This window comes from Ailuropoda melanoleuca, chromosome 1, assembly GCF_002007445.2.
Source record: "Ailuropoda melanoleuca isolate Jingjing chromosome 1, ASM200744v2, whole genome shotgun sequence".
In the NCBI taxonomy this organism is placed as follows: domain Eukaryota; kingdom Metazoa; phylum Chordata; class Mammalia; order Carnivora; family Ursidae; genus Ailuropoda; species Ailuropoda melanoleuca.
The window spans coordinates 132,125,368-132,144,995 of record NC_048218.1 but is presented as its reverse complement, the minus strand read 5'-3'; the positions used below and the strand labels follow the sequence as shown (position 1 = coordinate 132,144,995).

The window sequence follows — 19,628 nt, the reverse complement described above, 5'->3', positions numbered from 1 at the left end:
TATATTTAACAAAATTCTTGACATCTTAAAATAAAAATAAAGTATATAGTCTGGTCTGTAAGGATTAATTTCTTTAACTGTAGAGCTAATGATTGATTATTTCATAATAAAATCCATAAAAGAAGCATGTACAAAATTACTACATATAAAAATAAGCATATATTCACTGGCAAGTAATAATATAAAATAATATTATGAGAAAATATAAAATAAGGTTGACTTTAAATTAAATTTGATTTCTACTAAAAAAATTTAGCTTCTACTTTAATAGAACTGGTTGTTTTTTACTTTCCTAATAATATAAATAATAAATGTGCTTATAAAAAATTAGTAATATGGTACCAAGAAGAGTAAAAAAAAAAAAAGAAAAAGAAATATATGCTGTCTGACACCCATGGGAAAACCACTGTTACCTTTTAATATATTTATTTATAAAAAAGAATTGTCCTTATAATATCATTTTATTTATCTTTTATTTTTTTTAAAGCTTTTATTTATTTATTTGAGGGAGAAGTAGAAAGAGAGAGTACAAGCCGGGGGAGCGGCAGGCAGAGGGAGAAGCAGGCTTCCCACTGAGCAGGGAGCCTGATGCCGGCTCAATCCCAAGACCTTGAGATCATGACCTGAGCCAAACTCAGACCCTTAACCAACTGAGCCTCTCAGGCACCCCTATAACATCATTTTTATGATGTTCTTTGTGAAAAAAAATGACTAAAGAAAACAGCATTCAATCTCAAGCCTGCTTAATTTGTAGTCAGCAAGGGATAGGGAGTCTAGCAATATACAACATGCAATGATTAGTTCAGTCACAGAGATCTACCTTTGGTGCTGACCACGTTTATATACTTCTGCAAGGTCAGAGTCAACTTATAATTACCATAATATTTTGCACATCATTGAGTGAACAAATGACAACTTTTCCAATGGTGGGGCTAGGAGCAGGTGAAAAAGAAAACTGGGAAAGCAAGTATTTTAGGGGACGAAGGCCAGAGAGGTAGTGATTGCATCACAGTGCTAGCATGTGTTTACAGTCTGCTTTATTCACCCACTGTAAAAGCCAATAATAGTGTGTGCCATTGTGTAGTAATGTTGATATGGACCTTGTATAAGCCCAGCTTCATTCGAAATATGTTTATATAACGTCTGTGTGCGTGCGTGTGTGTAACGTTTTGAGGAACATTTGAGGAAACAATTTGGTGTACTTCTCAACTTTCTCAAATAGAGTAAGTTCATGAAGTGTCAGAACATAAAAACTTACACAGTATAGAAAATATTGAACTATGAGAAAGATGTGCCATTTTACTCATTATCCAAGTTGAACTACCTTCTTCCTGAAGTAAACCAATAGAATAAACCCTGTTATTCTCTTGCTATCTCCTAACAACAATAAAAAAGTGAGAGTGGAAAGGAAAATATATAGTGGAGTATGACAGTACTACTTAGAAATAGCAATAAAAGTAACTATTACTAACTACTTATCCATCTGTTCTTTCAGCATGGCTGTGGGAACTTCGTCCGTGTAATTCAGGCTTTCAACCGCACTCACCTGTATGTTTGTGGGAGTGGTGCTTTCAGCCCCGTGTGTACTTATTTGAATAGAGGGAGGAGATCAGAGGTAAGTGTAACAATTTTTCATTGTTAGTTTTGGTGTTAGTGTCAAAGATTTCTTAAAACTGTTTTTGAATCTAAAAAGTTGTAATCGATAGCCATTAAAAAGGTTCAAGCCCTTTTAACTCAAAATATGTTTCACTTGGTTACTGTCCCCCAAGTTAAAGTGTAGCTGTTGCCTTCAACTAAATACATACATATTTCTGAATAAAAAAGCTGCAAAAGATAAAGAAAAATGATGTAATTTTGTAATTATTTAGAAAAGAAGGTATTGATACTATTTGCTCCAAGTTATAGAAATATTGTATAACCTCACTTTCTTAAAGCTCTTTTAAGTACTTTCTTATTTAACTTTCAAATTTGGTAAATTTTATGAGATACTTGTAAGTGATATATAAAGCAGGATGCCAGGTGCCTTTGCTGAAAAGAACCTTCTATAATTAATAGACCATACTTTAATTTTAGATCAACATTAGTCTACACAAGACTTTCCTACCTTTATTCTTATATTAGTTAAAATGATTTGGGGTTCTGTGAACAAATGCATTTGCGGAACACTAAGTATATGCCTAATATGTGTAGACAAATACTAGGTTGGTTGAACTTCACCAATGATATTTAAAACCATGTTTATCTCAGTTTACAGTTATTGACTAAGGAAAGTATGCATTAGACCAAAAGGGTTTTTCCTCCTTCCTTAAATCGAACATGTTGTCTTACTAAATAGTAGCATTTTAAAAACATAATTCTTTCAAATTATCTTGCTTTGTTTTCCTTATTCTAGAATGTCCAGTTCTTAAATAATGTCTTAATTCAATTTTAGAGATTAGAACTGAAAAAAAGATTAAATATTGCTACTGATATACCTTATTAAGTTTATTTTCCTTTAACAGAGATTAACGTACTCTAGTACAAATATAATTGAACAATGAGTCTCTTTATATTACTTTATTATTATTTTTTTCAGAAGTAATTTATACATGTCTGAAGATACACATACCTTTTGGTAAACAAAAAGTCATTTAAAAATAGCTGAGTAATTATAAGTTGACCCCAAAATGAGGCATTTCCAAGTGGTTCAAGATGATATGAAATATTCCAATTCTTAAAGAAAAGTAAAGCTATGCTTCTCGGAAGAGTACAGTTGGCTGCATTGAGCTTGTCATTAGAACCACATGCGTGTGATCAATTGATTAAATAAACTACTGCCCCAGACATCTGCAATCTGTCAGACACTCCACTGAAGGCTGTGCAGTCACTGTACAGGCCAACAATAGCATAGCAGTTTTCAGAGCACAGATTTCAAATAAAATCATTTTCCCATGTACAAATTGCCCACTATGCACTTTGAGGCTTAATTGGAAAGTTGGTCCAAAAAATAATCTCCTTTGGAAAACCAGCATGGAATAAAATTTAATCACTTTACTAAATATGAACTACTTTAGTCTCACTTCAAAAGATATATTTCAAAGGGGAAACATTTCCATTAATTAATCTCTTTAAATAATATGTGAACATCTTAAGAGCCAATTTAAGTATGAAAAGTGTTATGAATTTTAAGCTTTGTGTATAGTCAATTCGAATCAAAGGGTTTCACCATAACATCATTTTTTATATATCTATAGTATATAAATAACATAAATATAGAAGCATAATCTATCAAGCATCTACTGTATTTGTTTTCTTTAGTTTAGGATAAAAGATCCGTGAGTGTAAAATGACTGCACGATACAGAGAGTTATGTATTTTGGGAGAATTTTCCTTCTTATGCGTTACTAATGTTGTATTTTGTAATGACCAGAGGTAGTATTTACTGGTAACACCATGTGCTGGTACCAAGATATGGCCTTTTTCCTGTATTCTGAACCAGTTTGAGAGTGAACCAAATTAGGGTGGCATTATCATTACTTATTTCATTTTATTTCTGAGACACTATCTACCACCTTCTATCTGCCTGTCAAATAGCAATTCATTGGTTCTCAGAGGATATTTTATGAGCCTCCTTCACATTTGGAACATCACACACTTTCATTATATCCTCTGAGTCTTCCATTATTCTGTGAGGCTGAGTCAGAGCTTTTCCAGACCATTTTAATGGTGCCCATCCAAAGAGCCTACAAATCCTTGCTATATCAATTCCTAACCATGGTACTTCTCTTCTGTCCACTGCCTTCATTTTCTGTCTTCTGTTCCTAAAAAAAAGATAAAGCAACACAAGTATATAGTGACTTGAAATAATGAATAGAACACTAATTTAAAAACTATAATTGGTTAATTTTGCAGCACATTCTTAGAATATTACTACATCTCATTTATGGTTGATTTTATGATGTGTCCATACATTTGTTCCAGCAGTTGAATACCATTTAAGCCCCTGACTCTGTCAGTCATCAAGCAGATAACCTTACCTTTGAATGACCAAGAACATCATAGGCATTCCAGTTATTCCCCATGCATTTTGAAGTAAATTAGTCACCAAACTTTTCTGCTTCTGCATCTTTCCGTAGCTTTCCTCTTGTTAGAAGAAAAGTTGTGCATTTTCTTTATCAGTAAAGTTCTTTGATCAGTAACCTTCATTATTCTGTTTTATATCTTTGTTTTCTTTCTCCTGCATTTTCTTTTTTCCTGTTTTAAAATAAGATGCTTCTTTTCCTTAAAATCGTTATCTCAGATCTGTGACTTTTTTCAACTCTTTTTCTTTTTCTCTCTTTTACTTTTCACAAAACTTCTCAGATTAGTAGGCTGTATTTTCAACTTTTATATTCCTGTTTTTGTGTCATTATTAAACATTTCTGATCTGACTTTCATTACCACCCATAAACTAAAACTATTTTCTAATGACCAAGATTCCTCAGTGATCAAATTGGCTCCCCTAACCAGCATCCTTTCTCCTAGACTGATCTATAACATGTTGGTCATACCCTCTATTTTTCAATGCCATTATTGGCATCTGTATCAATGGGACATTTTGCTATGCCTTCTTTTCTAATTTTTCACCACCTACTCTCTTTCTGGTCTTACTTGTTTCTCTCATTGATCCAATCTACAAATATGTATTTATTTAATAAGAATAATGGCAGAAACAAAATCATGTCAAAACTTGTAAGCTACCTTTAAGATGTTGGTCTTTATCCTGTGTCAAAGGAGAAGCAACTGTAATGATCTTAAGGAGAAAATGGCATGGGAAGCATTGTGTTGTCACTTTTGTGTTACGTTACAAATGATTTAGAGGGGGAGGGGATGAGAGGGCTATAGTGGGATCAGTCAGAGTGGATATACTAGGCCAAGAAAGAAATTATTTTAATAGGCCGAGAAAGAAAGCAAGTGGCAATGAAGACAGAAAAATAGACTTGAAGTTGAGAATAGTATAGTTGATATTAGTGGTTCTGGCTATATAAAAGGAAATTTACAGTGATAATAGATATTGATATTTTTGCTGCTTGTTTTTTTAATTTTTGCCCTTTTCAGTTATATATCTCATGAACTGAGATGAGAAACAACAAAGAGAATCATGTTTGAGTTTAAGATTTTAAGCCTGGCTTGAGTTTGGATTGTATTGAAAGATCCAAGTAGAAATGTCAAGTAGGCAGTTGAATATACAGTTGGCTATATAAATGTTTGAGTCATTGTTTTATAAGAGTAACTGAAACCCAAGCAATGCATGGGTTTGATCATGCAGAGAAGGTATAGTGTGGAAAGAGAAGACTGATTATGGTTGGGACTTGAAGTTCTCTTAATTTAATGGCAAGGTGGAAGAAAAAGGACATTCGAACATGACTAAGAAGAAACAGCCAGGAAAGAAGAAACCCCCAAGTAGGGGGGGAGAAACAAATTTTTTTTTCATTCTGGTAGTAAAAATAAGTCTTTTAAAAAAGACAGAAATGGGCAACAATCTCAAATATCATTGAGAATCAAAGTAAAATGAAGTCTAAAAAATAAACACTGAATTGTGTAGTGTGGTTGCCATTAGGATATAACAAAGGGTTTCAATAGAACAATTGAGGTTGAATGCCCAATTGAAATGGATTGAGAAGAAAATGAGAAGTCACGAAATGGTGATGAGTATATGTAATTCTTTAAGAAATGTGATTCTCAAGGAGAGTAATGTGTAGGAGCTGAACGGGTTGTTTAAATGATGATATAAAGGTTCCAGTTAATAAGATCCAAGACGGTGGGGGAGCAGATAATGAAAAGTATAAGTTGCCTAAGAAGACTGGATACAATGAGATCCAAAACATTGGTGAAATGATTGGCCTCGAAGTAAGAGAAAGAGTTCCTCTCATGTGCTAGTGGATGTATTAGTGTATATTCATTTGAGTTTCATAGTGAGAAGTTGAAGATGTCTCATTTTAAGGTTTCACTTATTCTGAAATCATATGATCAATCATTTGTTAATCATATGAGCCAAGAACAAGTTAGATGCTTTGATTACAGTGACAATGGTTTGAAATTATTAATGGAAGAACCATTTGATAAGATTTCCTTGAAAGCAGTACAGAGATCCATTTTGTGTTGGTGATCACAAATCTATATTATGTTGAATTTACCTTGTTGGGTCACCTTCTGCAAAATGCTTATATGTTTGGACACAAATATGGAGAATGTATAGATAGACATGCCCTTCTGGGCTGTGGTTTCAATGAAAAAAAATCACAGATTCAAGGAACTTAATATTTTTGCAAGAAATTAGTAGAACTAAACAGCACAACAAAGAAAGTCAAGAAGAGAGAAGGCTGATGAAGTGGGTTCCTAGGAGATGAAGTTGGAGAATTATTGCTGCATGCTTGAATTTGTGATTATTCAGGTAGAAAACACTCTTCTTGGTGACAAGATCTAGACTCTAATTGTGTGAGAAAGGATGCTGTACAATGGTAGTTCAGTGGAGAGCAGGTGGTACCTAAGCAGTTTCATCAATTCCTGCAGTGCCAACTCTCACTTTTTTAATAAAATATACTGGCAAAACAATCACAAATGGCCTTACTAAATTTTATTGTTTTTCCTCCATTATTTATTTAGTTTAGTCATTGTATAAATACTGATGTTTTGGAAAGCAAACACAGTGAGGAGTCAGGAGACTGAATTTTAATTTTATTTTTGTCTTTTTTTTTGCTACATGATCTTGGGCAAGTTATATTTTCCTCATCTAAAGAGTTAATTCACTGAAGAGGATCATTTTGTAAGACCTTTCCAGGCTAGAGAACTGTGATTCTTTTTAAGTTCTGTGAGTCCCTATCATCTCAGGGATGTCCTGCTGACACAACAAACTCAGCGTAGTGAAAATGAAATAGTTTTATTTTCTTTAAGGAGTCAAAACTTCAGAAGCATCTTTGTTTTCTTCATCTTCCTTAACTACATCCGATTTGTAATTGATTGCCAAGCTCTGTTTTTACTTTACAACCTCTCTTGCATCTTTACTGCTCTTACTATGATCCCTGAGATCCTAACATGTCAGATTATTATTACCTAATTCCTGATCTATTGCAATTGAAAGCAAATCTATTTCTTCAATCTAGTGTCTGTTTTTAAAACTGCCATTCTCAATCTTCTTAGAACACCAGGGTAAGGCCCAATCTTCTTAAAGCAATGTTTTGATCCTTTCATTTCCATACTCAAAAAATATTGAGCCTAAATTTCTTTCAGGGAAATTTTGAAAAATCTTAGCTTGATAATTAAGATCCTCCATCATCTAATGCAACCTACAAAAGTGAAAAATTTTGTCTTTGAATTTTAGTAGTAGCTTTTGCTAACTTTACTTAAGAAAAAGGTAAATATACCAACAAAATATTCCCTTTCCATTAGGCTACACTGACCATCATATTTCAAATTGAATCATTGCCTCCAATCCCTGGGTTTCCCAAGTTCCGTTTTCTGATTAATTTTTCTCCTGACCACTGAGCACCATCTAGCGTATTCTATATTTTCTGTATTTACGCTTTTTATATTTATATTCTCATATTCTCCATCATTATATTATAAATTACTTGAGGATAAAGATTTTTGTCTATCTCATTTACTGTATTCCTAATATTTTGTTGGCACCTGGCATATAGGAAGTGCTTGATAAATTTTTGTTAAATAAATGAATGAATGAGTAAAAAGCATGTTATCTACATTACTGATTCAACTTTGTTTAATCTAGCATAATGCTTATATAACAAAACTAAGTGGTAATATAAATTTTCTATTTTATAAATGTCTTGATTATTTTGGAAATATTATAATCCTTGTATACATTATTCCTCTGTGGACAATTTTCTTCTTTTGGCCAATTTTCAACATATCTATCTCAGCTTTACAATGATCCCTGATTCCCATGTGATTTTTGCTGATACTGATTTTTTTTTTCTGGTATGGATTTGAGAACTTATTGGATCAGCTTTATGGGGACAGTAGTAGGATGAAAACTTTGACCTGCTGAACTTTTCTTATAAGTTACAGATGTTTTCTTCATATAGGCCAAGAAAGTCTTAATAAAGTAAATTGAGAAGACATAAAGAAACAAATGGAAAGCATGTTATTTGTGATGATGCTTTGTTTTACTAAAGAACAAATTGGTTACCTAAATATAAAGTTATTTATTATAGCTGTATTTTTATTTTATCTATAATAAAGGACCAAGTTTTTGTGATTGACTCCAAGTGTGAATCTGGAAAAGGACGCTGCTCCTTCAACCCCAATGTGAACACAGTGTCTGTTATGATCAGTAAGTGGAAAATAAAAGAGGGAGAGGGAAATACAAAATAAAAAGGAAATTAAAGATATTAAATTCAGGGGCACCTGGGTGGCACAGTGGTTAAGCGTCTGCCTTCGGCTGAGGGCGTGATCCCGGCGTTATGGGATCGAGCCCCACATCAGGCTCCTCCGCTATGAGCCTGCTTCTTCTTCTCCCACTCCCCCTGCTTGTGTTCCCTCTCTCGCTGGCTGTCTCTCTCTGTCAAATAAATAAATAAAATCTAAAAAAAAAAAAGAAATTAAATTCATGACACAGTATGCCCATCGAGATAGTAGCATGAATGATCGCTCATGAATGAAGTAATAGAAAGTTGTGAGTTGAGAAATTGTATTTTCTCAGTTGCAAGAATTTGTGATTAAATGATAAACATGTATTTTTTCATTCACTATGATGATGCTGTCATTTCTAGAGCAAGTCAACCATTTACAAAAAAAGTGTGTGTTCATATACATGTAATGATATATATTATAAAGTAATTTTCAGTATTTTCTGTAGTTTTTCTAGTATTAAATATATGCATTTTCCTCATATTTTAGTAATACTTTACAAATGATTAAAATGGTATTTCTTTCAAATGAAAGAATAACAAAATGCATGTGTATATCATTGGGACCAAAAATTAGAAAACTTTGAAATTACAAAATACTCAATTATGTCTGATGCAGAAACTTTTCAGAGAAGCTTCTGAATATTATTTAATAAATGCAGTGTCTTGGAAAGTCTTTCCACTAGGAAGAAAACTGTGTTCACCTATCGAAATGATATGATATATATATATGTATATATATGTGTATATATATAATGCTAGCTAAATATATAGATTTCACTTATTTCAAGTTAAATGCTATGAAAATAAACTAAAAAGATCTGTGAACACTAGTAGCCATAAAACATCATTTAGAACAAAAATGGTTTAAAACAGGACATTATAAATTTTCCTGGTAAACTGTGATAAGTCATTTAATAGTTTTGTCCTTAGAGAATTGGATCTGTTTACAGAATTTGTTAGTTATAGACTTTCCTTTTTAAGGATTTGAGACTGCAATTTCTGTTCTTACATTCTTTTTTTTTTAAGATTTTATTTATTTATTTATTTATTTGAGAGAGAGCGAGAGAGAGCGCGAGCAGAGGAGCAGAAGGAGAGGGACAAGCGGACTCTGTGCTGAGTACGCACTTAGATCATGACCTGAGCCAAAATTAAGAGTTGGAAGCTACCCTGGCACCCTTATCTTTTAATATTTTGATTAACATTAGAACTTAAATTATCAAAGAGTCATTAAACTATTTGCTTACCTTAAAAACTGAAACAAAAAGGAGGAATACGCTTAGTAGCTTGGGTTTGTCATTTTTTTGTTCTACTGATTATCCCTCTAAAATTATCTCCAATATTGCACAGTAAATTTGTGTAGTCATCTCACTTTGCCTTATGGGGCTTGATCATTTTCTGTTCTATTGCAAGGCACTAAATAACACAGATTGTTTAAAGTATTTCTGTATATTAAAGTACCAAGAAACATTGAGAACTGAAGAATTCCAGATTTTATAATATAGTTGTTGCATAAGCCAATGTTCAAATTCAGTGTTTGTTGTTTGTTTTTTGGGGGTTTTTTTTGCTGTTTTACATGTCATTGTTGTAGCACAGGAGGAAGTTAGATGATCTCTCTAAAGAACCTATCAATAGCCTCATGGGGTTTTTCAGTGGAAGTAAAATTGGAAAGCAAAGGATTTTTGGATTAAAGTTAAAAGGCACAGTTAGTTTATCTTTGCATAAACCAACACAGATATTCTGAAAAAAAATCCCTACTCAGAATTCTTTTTAAAGTGATATTAATTATTTCTTATACAAAATAAAGCAGAAACTTCATTATTCTTAACTTGCTATTAAAATTAAAAATAGGGGCGTCTGGGTGGCTCAGTAAGTTGAATGTCTGCCTTTGTCTCAGGTCAAGATCCCAGTGTCCTGGGATGGAGCTGGAATTGGGCTCCTTGCTCAGGAGGAAGTCTGCTTCTCCCTCCCCATCCTCTTGCACTCTCTCTCTCTCTCCCTCTCAAACAAATAAGTAAAATCTTTTAAAAAATTAAAAAATAAAATGAGTAAGAATTGAAGACAGGATATGAAGCCAATTAGACAGGTAGGCTCTTATAATAGTTGGAGACATAGCTAATAAGGTGGTTTGCAGTAGGATTAGAATCAGCCCTCTATGCCATACACCGTCCTCTGAGTGTCCTTTTTCCTTTTCTTCTTGGAAACAGTTACGATAATTGACATCTGTGCTAATCAATCTATTGAAGAGCAGGAATTTATAACCCACCATTTTGGGTGTAATCCGGTATAGTAAAAATGTGAAATAATTAATTACAAAGTTATCTTAATTTAACAACCATGGTTTCTACCGAATTCTTGTGTAGATGCTTCACAAATGTTCACAGAATTTTTAAAAAGCTAAGTTGCTCAAAATGCTTTCATGAACATTTGTTATCTTCCTATAATCTGTTCCCATGGGCTTCAGACCACTACTAGGAAGCAGGACTGGGCAGCACAATGCCTGCCATACCCACTTGCTAACTGGTGGGGTCCAGTTCATGATCTGGTGAGCACGTATTAAAAACATTTCATTCTCCATTCTATCCTGGGTTAACTGGTATTGCTTAGTACAAAGCAGTGAGTTTGGAATGTTGCAGTCCTGCCAAAATGACCATGATCTGAAGATAGCCAGGGGATTAATTCTGGAATATCACTCAGAGAAAAAAGCTACACAGTGGTTCAGTGGGTCAGACTTGAGACATCTTATTCTTTTTTAAATAGACATTTAACTACATTTTTTATTCTAGGGTCACACATACCAATTCAATGCTTACTGTCCTTACTAGGGTAGAAATTAATACAGACTTAACAAATAAACCCAATGTCTAATGTTATGCAAATACAGATTAAAATATCTGATTTTGCCATTAGTGATGATAATTTAATTTTAAGATATATTTTCTTTCTTATCTCTACATTCTGTTTTTTATGGCTTAATATGTTAAACCACATGTGGCTTATTAACATAATATTATGTTTTCGGTATAATGTTAATAATATATTGTGCATTACAATTGAAAAAGTAGCACTTTGTTTACCATATAGAAAACTTCTAGCACTAAAAATTAAAACATACTTTTAATGATAAAATAACTTTATCATTGATAGTATTTTCACAATAAGAACTAATATTTTCAATCTATTTAGTGAAATCATGGAATTTTTAATACGTGGTGAAAAATTGTGAGATCATAAGCCAATTCCCATATTTTACAGAAGAGAAGATAAAGATTCAGGGTACTAAGTGACTTAGCCCTTTTTTCCACTTAGTTAATTCCTGCCAAAATTAGAAACTGAGTGTTCTCTTAACAGTATTTTTTACCTATTAAAAGAAAGTAATAATTAAGCCGTTTTGTTATCTTTTACACATGTATTATTTCTGTCATTTTGGTACACAGCATATAAACTTAGGTTTTTAGTATAATTAAGTATAGGCAGAGGAATTTTTATTTCTGTGTAGAATAAAATTGTTTTGGTAATTATACAGGCAATAATGAGACCAGATTAAATTTAATCCAATTTTTTTCATTTAATGGACAATGGAAACCAACAATTATAAACACTCTGTAATGTGGGTGGTTCCTTCGTAAGTGAGTTCTCCTTGATTTTTAAAATAGCCTTAAAAACATTTAAAATTGTGTTGACATTTTCTTACTTTTTCATAGATGAGGAGCTTTTCTCTGGAATGTATATAGATTTCATGGGCACAGATGCTGCTATTTTTCGAAGTTTAACCAAGAGGAATGCAGTCAGAACTGATCAACACAATTCCAAATGGCTAAGTGGTAAGAAACATTTTATGCATTTTGAGAATCATGCTTTAAACTAATTTAATTCTATAATGAAGAAAGGTTAAAATGGTTAAAAAATCAGCCGTGGTGTAACAATTCTGTACTCTATGATTTTAAATATTTAGGATAAACAAATCATCAGAGTAGTCCATAGTTCATATTCTAACTCTTTATTAACCATATACAATTATCATAAGATATATTAATAAATAAAAATGACAATGATATTTATTATATAGGCTCATATGCAAGAATCTTCTCCAGTTGTTTAATTGTAGCATATCACAATTAAATATGCTATTTATTCATTTAGTCTGCTTGAATATTTTAATGTCAAATCTAAAAATTTTCCTTAATTTGACAATTAGATATAATGACTAAGGTATTTTCAGGAACTCTTCCTATTTGTTTTATACTTAGATTCTTAAATTATAAAACTGGTGTATATAATTTTTAATTATTTAGTACGTAACAGAAATTATAGGTATGATAACTTTATGATTATCACTATTTATTTGTTTCTAATTTTGGGTGGGATCACATGAAGTTCACATTATGAAAGATGTTCATTTGACTTTAATGTANAAACTGGTGTATATAATTTTTAATTATTTAGTACTTAACGGAAATTATAGGTATGATAACTTTATGATTATCACTATTTGTTTCTAATTTTGGGTGGGATCACATGAAGTTCACATTATGAAAGATGTTCATTTGACTTTAATGTACAATTTCAATCAGTTGCTGCTGTTTAAAAGAAGTAACCACTAAGATCTTTGTCATTTCTCCCTGGGCATGATTTCTAGCTGACCCTAAATTTGGCAGTTCACTTAACATCGCATAGTAAAGCATGAATCACCACAGTAAAGCATCTTCACTGATAGGCAAGCACAAGAAAGCATTGATTGTCCATTTATTCCTTCAATTTATGACTCCAGTACATCTGGAAACAGAGTATTCTAAAACTTGTTTTGTTCTTGAAATAAGGAATCCTTCTGTGTCTTCAAATGACTGCATTTTTTTCCTTGAAAAATTTCTCCTTCATTTAATATGCTGTATTTTAAGAAAAACCATTTTTCAGATCTTGGACTCCTGGATCCACATTCTGCTTCAATGAGTTTGAGTTTTTATGTACTAGATTGAAAACTATACTTTGAAAAACAAACTTTTTTCTTCTATAAAATGACAATTCTATTCCATGGGAAAAAAACTGGTAGAAAAGCTTTTTAATTTTGTAGAACTCATCAGTGCCCAAAGAATTTTTGCATTTACTGAACTTCTAGAATGTATTGCAGACAGGGGAAAAAATAGTTTAAGCTATTATGTTATAGATATATGTTGTGGCACTTGACATTGCAAATACAGTATGTTGTGTGAATAAAATTACTGCTGTTAGACTGTGCCTATGAACATGGAGTTGTTCTTCTATACCAAAGATGGAGAAGCCGTATGCCTGTGGTCTACTTGGATGAATGGTAGATGGAGTTCCATCTTGAGTATACATATATATATATAGCTTTTGTATTTCTTTCCCAGAACCCATGTTTGTGGATGCACATGTCATCCCAGATGGCACAGATCCAAATGATGCTAAGGTGTACTTCTTCTTCAAAGAGAAACTGACTGACAATAGCAGAAGCACAAAACAGATTCATTCCATGATTGCTAGAATATGTCCTGTAAGTATTAATCTTGTCCTATTTGAAGAAAGACACAAATTCAAATTAAATAAATATGTTTTCTTTAGCCAATGATTTATTTTCCTACTTTTATCTACGGTTGCAGATTAATGAAATATTGAGAGGAGACATTTTAATTTAATGTTTATTCACATCAGTCATACGAGATAAAAAAGCTTTATTAAGGGAAATATTGTGGTCATGGTTTTACACATATAAACAGTTTTGTTTAATTTTTGTTTTTTTATTATTATAATTTTTTTATTATGTTAGTCACCGTACAGTACATCCCTGGTTTTTGATGTGAAGTTCAATGATTCATTAGTTGCGTATAACACCCAGTGCACCATGCAATACGTGCCCTCCTTACTACCCATCACCAGCCTATCCTATTCCCCCACCCCCCTCCCCTCTGAAGCCCTCAGTTTGTTTCTCAGAGTCCATAGTCTCTCATGCTTCATTCCCCCTTCTGATTACCCCCCCTTTCTTTATCCCTTTCTTCCCCTACCGATCTTCCTAGTTCTTATGTTCCATAGATGAGAGAAATCATATGATAATTGTCTTTCTCTGCTTGACTTATTTCACTTAGGATTATCTCTTCCAGTGCCATCCATGTTGCCGCAAATGTTGAGAAATTGTTCTTTTTGATAGCTGAGTAATATTCCATTGTTTTTCCATTTAATGCATTTGCATTAGCTAAATTGTATGTTACAGAAAGAAACAGAACAATTCCTGTCAATAAAATACAGCAAAATGTCAATAAAGACAATTATTGAGAAACTGTCTACAACAATGAAAAGAAATTGATTAATAAAATACAGTCCTGATTAAAAACAGTAAAAAAAAAAGTTCTCGTGTATAAACAGTAAGTATATATAGCAACTCAGGAAAACTCATGATGCCCTCTCATAAGAGTTTTATATGTTTGCCCTGACGTATTTATGATTAGCATGCTTTGTGCAAAAGTGTTTCTTAAAGTGTTCAGTGTTTAAAATAGTTTCTTTTTAAATGTTACAATATTCCTCTGATTGTGGAGCTCATCTGCTTCTCAGTCATTTGGAACAAGGCAGTCAAACCTGCAGTAGGGATGAAAGGCTTCTGGACATACAGAAAAAAAATCAGTAGAGACTATTTGTGAATGATCCAAATGCCATTTTCCCTTCCCTCGCTGGAGAAATATATATATTAAAGCATCTGATTAGAAATACTCAGGATTAAATGATAACACAGAGAAATGAAGGAGAGAAAATAGAACTATTGGAGACCACTTGGTATAAGTATGAACGCACGTTCCTGACCACAGTAGAATTTGCAGGCTTCATTGTATACAGTAATTTATGTTCATATTGAAAATAATGAGTTATTAAGGCAAATTAAATTATGTGTTTGCCATACATTTTCCAGATATTTTTATCATACACTGTTGAATTTAGAAACCTTTAGGGTATATATATATTGAAACATTTTCAATTAATACCATATTGTAGAAAATTAATAGTATAGCTGCAGCTATTTTATAAAATACTATAGATCTTAAATATTCATCTTTGCTGGTATGCACATGTAGTTAACATTTCCACCCTTCAGATTATAACAAATCCTCAAGTAATACAAATCTAAGCTGAATATTAAAATACCCTTTAATATTTATTTAAGCAATCTGAACTGTGTTTTCAAAATGATTTCAGAATGACACTGGGGGTCTGCGTAGCCTTGTCAACAAGTGGACAACCTTCTTAAAAGCGAGGCTGGTGTGCTCTGTAACTGATGAAGATGGCCCAGAAACACACTTTGATGAATTAGGTACGTGGATGTGAGATTGAAAAATGTTTTTTGAAAAAGAGTTTGTAAAATTTATTTTAATAACCTCTCAGAAGAGGGTGTATTTTCCATGAATGTTTTAGCATAAATAATCTGCCAATTTGAATGAATGATCTGGATACTGTTCATGAATTTCCTTAAGTGTTTTTTAAATCTGTTTTGGCCCTGAGTGCACTACTGAAACATTTAGTTCATTGAATTCACCATGATATATGAGTGTGTGTGTGTGTGTGTGTGTGTGTGTAAGAGAGAGAGAGAGAGAGACAGAAAAAGAGGTACTTGGATTAATTTACTTATGAATAATGATATATTTGTGCTTATCTAAAAGAATATGATTTCATATGTATTTAAATTCTAATATTCTGATTTGAAATCAGTTTGTATGAGAATACAGCTATGTATTTTTACTATTAATAGTTAATGAGCAGAATCGAGGTTGGATGAGAAAGTGTCAGAGTAGAAATTAGACATCTTAGTCCTCCTTGGTGAACCTGGGATTAAGTATTCTCAGCATGTGTGACATGAGGAGGTTTATACTTCCCAGGTCAAATAAGGACTAACAATCTGATTCCTTTCTACCGTGGAACAGTTCTCATTTTTAAATCATAATAACTTGATACACATCATAGTGTCATGTTTACTAAGTGCCATTTAGAAATGACTTTTATTTTGCTTTAATCCATTAAAATGTAAACTGCTGGCTATTCTCAGATTTTGAGGCAGGCGATGAGGTAAGTAATAAAAATGCATTACAATATAGAAAAATCTAGCAGTTCTAGCAATCATAGAAACTGATCTCTTCAAAAGCCAGCCAGTGTGTTGATCATAGAAACAAAAGTTTTTGTATCAGCTTTTATAGAAGAAAGTTCCAAGTATGATTTTTGTGTTATAACCTAGTTACACATTATTTCCCTCAAATTCTTTGCAAGTATGTTCACGTTTTAATGGCTTAAGATATTTCAGTCTTTCTTGTTTTTTTAGGGAAAGCCAGACATTTCAGCCTTTTGTTCACATATGGAAAGGCTGCTGGTTATTAATTCATTATTTAAGAGGGCCTAAATTCATTGTGAATTTAAAATAAATACATCTTTCTTTGTATTTCCTAGCAAGAATCTTATTTGCAAAAATGTCACTAAATTCAGATTTTTCTTGTAAGTGTAACAATTGATTATCAACTGGGGTTTCCTACCAAAAATCTACTTCCAGGTTCTATTGTCTTACTGAACCTCACTACCTGTACCTTTGTCTATGGGTGGTGATTTCATGGGTTGTGAGATGCAGCCCCCATTGGGCTTCACGCTCAATGGGGAGTCTGCTTGAGATTCTTTCTCTCCTCCTTCTGCTCCTCCCCCACTTATACTCTCTCTCTAAAATAAATAAATTGATCTAAAAAGAAAGAAAAAGAAAAAGAAAGAAAGAAAGAAAGAAAGAAAGAAAGAAAGAAAGAAAGAAAGAAAGAAAGAAAATGCAGAAAAAAGAAGACATATTTCTGTAGTTCTGCTAACCAGAGACACTCACTGGTAATCCTACTGTATCCTGGTGTATAGTTTTATGGTTTATGTGGTTCTAGCCTATATTATATACCACTGTGCCTTTTCCATTAAATATTACTTCATTAGCATGGTTTCCATTAAGTTCACAGTGTTTATAAATCCCTGTAGTGTTTGTATAATATTTTATTTAACTTACTCTACCATTTGCCTATCATTGAGTTCATTTAGTTGTTTCCAGATTATAATGATTCACCAGAATACCTTTATCAATAATACTTTTCAATACTTTTGAAATTATTTTCCTAGGGTAAATTTTTTTAAATACAGTTAATATTTGGGAACTTTAAAAGAATGCTGTTTTCCTTTTGTAGAGGATGTGTTTCTGCTGGAAACTGATAACCCAAGGACAACACTAGTGTATGGCATTTTTACAACATCAAGGTAATCGTTAAACAATTACAGCTGATGGGTTAAACAATAAACCTTATTGAGTAATAGTAATTACTACAAAACAGTCTTTTCAACTTTTAATTTTACATAGCATTCAGGATGTAATCGTCCTGTTTTATTACTTTTGCCTGATTACCAAAATATATTTAAGCTGAACTAATGTTTTCAAAGTAGTTTTGAATGGAGTGTTTATAATGACTATATGCAATTTTTCTCAAAGAAAGAAAAATATGATTTATAATGCAGGAATAAAGTATATAAGATATTTTGTTTTAAGGAAGTAACTCGAAGACTCATGTTTCACCTAAAACTTTTGCTATTTCTATTAAAATAAGTTCTACTTCTGGAGCTATCTAAAATGATGACTATTCAGAAACTTATAAAATACTGCACCAGTTTTCATTTTCCATATGACAGTATGTTATATATTTGAAAATATGTTTAATGTTTTCTAACTTCTCTGGGATGTCCAATCCCAATTGTCATATATTTCAAGACAGTTGCCATATTCTCACCCTTTCCTAGACATATTTCTGTTTATTCATTTTACACTGGGAATGTCACTCAGAATGCAGCACAATACTCCAGCTGTGGCATGGCCAATGCCGAATGTAATGGCTCCCTTTTATTAGACAACCAATTATAAAGAAAAAAATGAAGATTTTCACATTCTCTTCTAGTGGGGCAAGTAGAGCATAATTGTAAACTGTAATGGGCCATTCCAAGTAAAAGAAAATTACAGGGATATTGATTATAAATCATATTTACACTTGCCCTATAAAATATGTACAAAGATGTCTTTCAAGATTAACAATTTAACTCCTGTTCTAAGAGAGAAAGTAGTCTTGATTTAACTCACAAGGAATTGGAAAAAGCAAAAAGAACCAAATTCTTAAGAAGAAAATGTTCATTTCAAAAAAATATTTTTATAGTGTTTGTTTTTCCCCATAGTTTTTTGAAAAATTCAAAATTGTCATTTCTGACCAGGGATGCCCGTGATTAATAATGTACGTTGTTTTTTTCAATGGCATCTAAGTTTTCCATTAAGCATCTACTTTAAAAGATATATGTAAGTCAGAAATGTTTGTTTCAATTAATCTGCCTTAGTGACAAGATAAATAGTTTTTAGTAAGGATCCGAACAAATTCTATGAGATTTTATTGACAAAGTTAATGTAATGAATCTCTTTTGGACACTTGTTTTTTTTTCTGTCACTAACAGGAAAAATGCATGAACTATGACAACAGATTTTTCTAGCTACTATTTAGGATACATGTAAGAACATTCTCACATTGAAATAACCTTAAGGCAAAGAGATACCATTTTCCCTTAATGAGATTTATTTCTCTGAGTTAAATTATGATAGATTGTATTGACAGTGACTTAGAATTCAAACTGGTATTTTTGACTAAATCACCAATTTCTTTTTTTTGTTGTTGTTGTTAAAATGAACTAGTTAGAAACTTCTTTGACGTGTCCTGTATTTTGGAAACATTGATAACTCTTCTATAACCTATTTGTCTACTACCTCCATGGATAAATTAAATGTTTTAATGCTTCATGTATCAATGGCTTATTTCAAAATAATAGCAGTTTTTTAGCTTTACAGTGCGTACTGTAGCATTCAACTTTTCTATGATGAATTATATCAACTTTTTATCACAAACTTTAGCATCTATTTTTTAAAATTGTGTTTAAAAGTTAAAAAAAATAAGCAAATGGATCTTTCTTTTTTATTTTTTTTTAGCTCAGTTTTTAAAGGATCAGCAGTGTGTGTGTACCATTTATCTGATATACAGACTGTGTTTAATGGGCCCTTTGCCCACAAAGAAGGGCCCAATCATCAGCTGATTTCCTATCAGGGTAGAATTCCATATCCTCGCCCTGGAACTGTAAGTATCTAGGAAATTTTCTTTGTTATTTTGATTCTTAAAAAATATAATTTAACAAGAAATGAATATCATG

General features: G+C 32.2%; 1 protein-coding gene across 1 annotated transcript in view; it reads left to right on the top strand.

The window, feature by feature from the left end:
- The window catches only part of SEMA3C (semaphorin 3C), a 170,130-nt gene that overhangs the window by 91,892 nt on the left and 58,610 nt on the right, over positions 1-19,628 (top strand). The window contains exons 5-11 of the mRNA XM_034667071.1: positions 1,496-1,615; positions 8,221-8,311; positions 12,092-12,211; positions 13,757-13,899; positions 15,588-15,702; positions 17,585-17,654; positions 19,411-19,555. Of these exons, the coding sequence (XP_034522962.1) occupies positions 1,496-1,615; positions 8,221-8,311; positions 12,092-12,211; positions 13,757-13,899; positions 15,588-15,702; positions 17,585-17,654; positions 19,411-19,555 (804 nt within the window). The remainder of the gene's footprint in view (positions 1-1,495; positions 1,616-8,220; positions 8,312-12,091; positions 12,212-13,756; positions 13,900-15,587; positions 15,703-17,584; positions 17,655-19,410; positions 19,556-19,628) is intronic.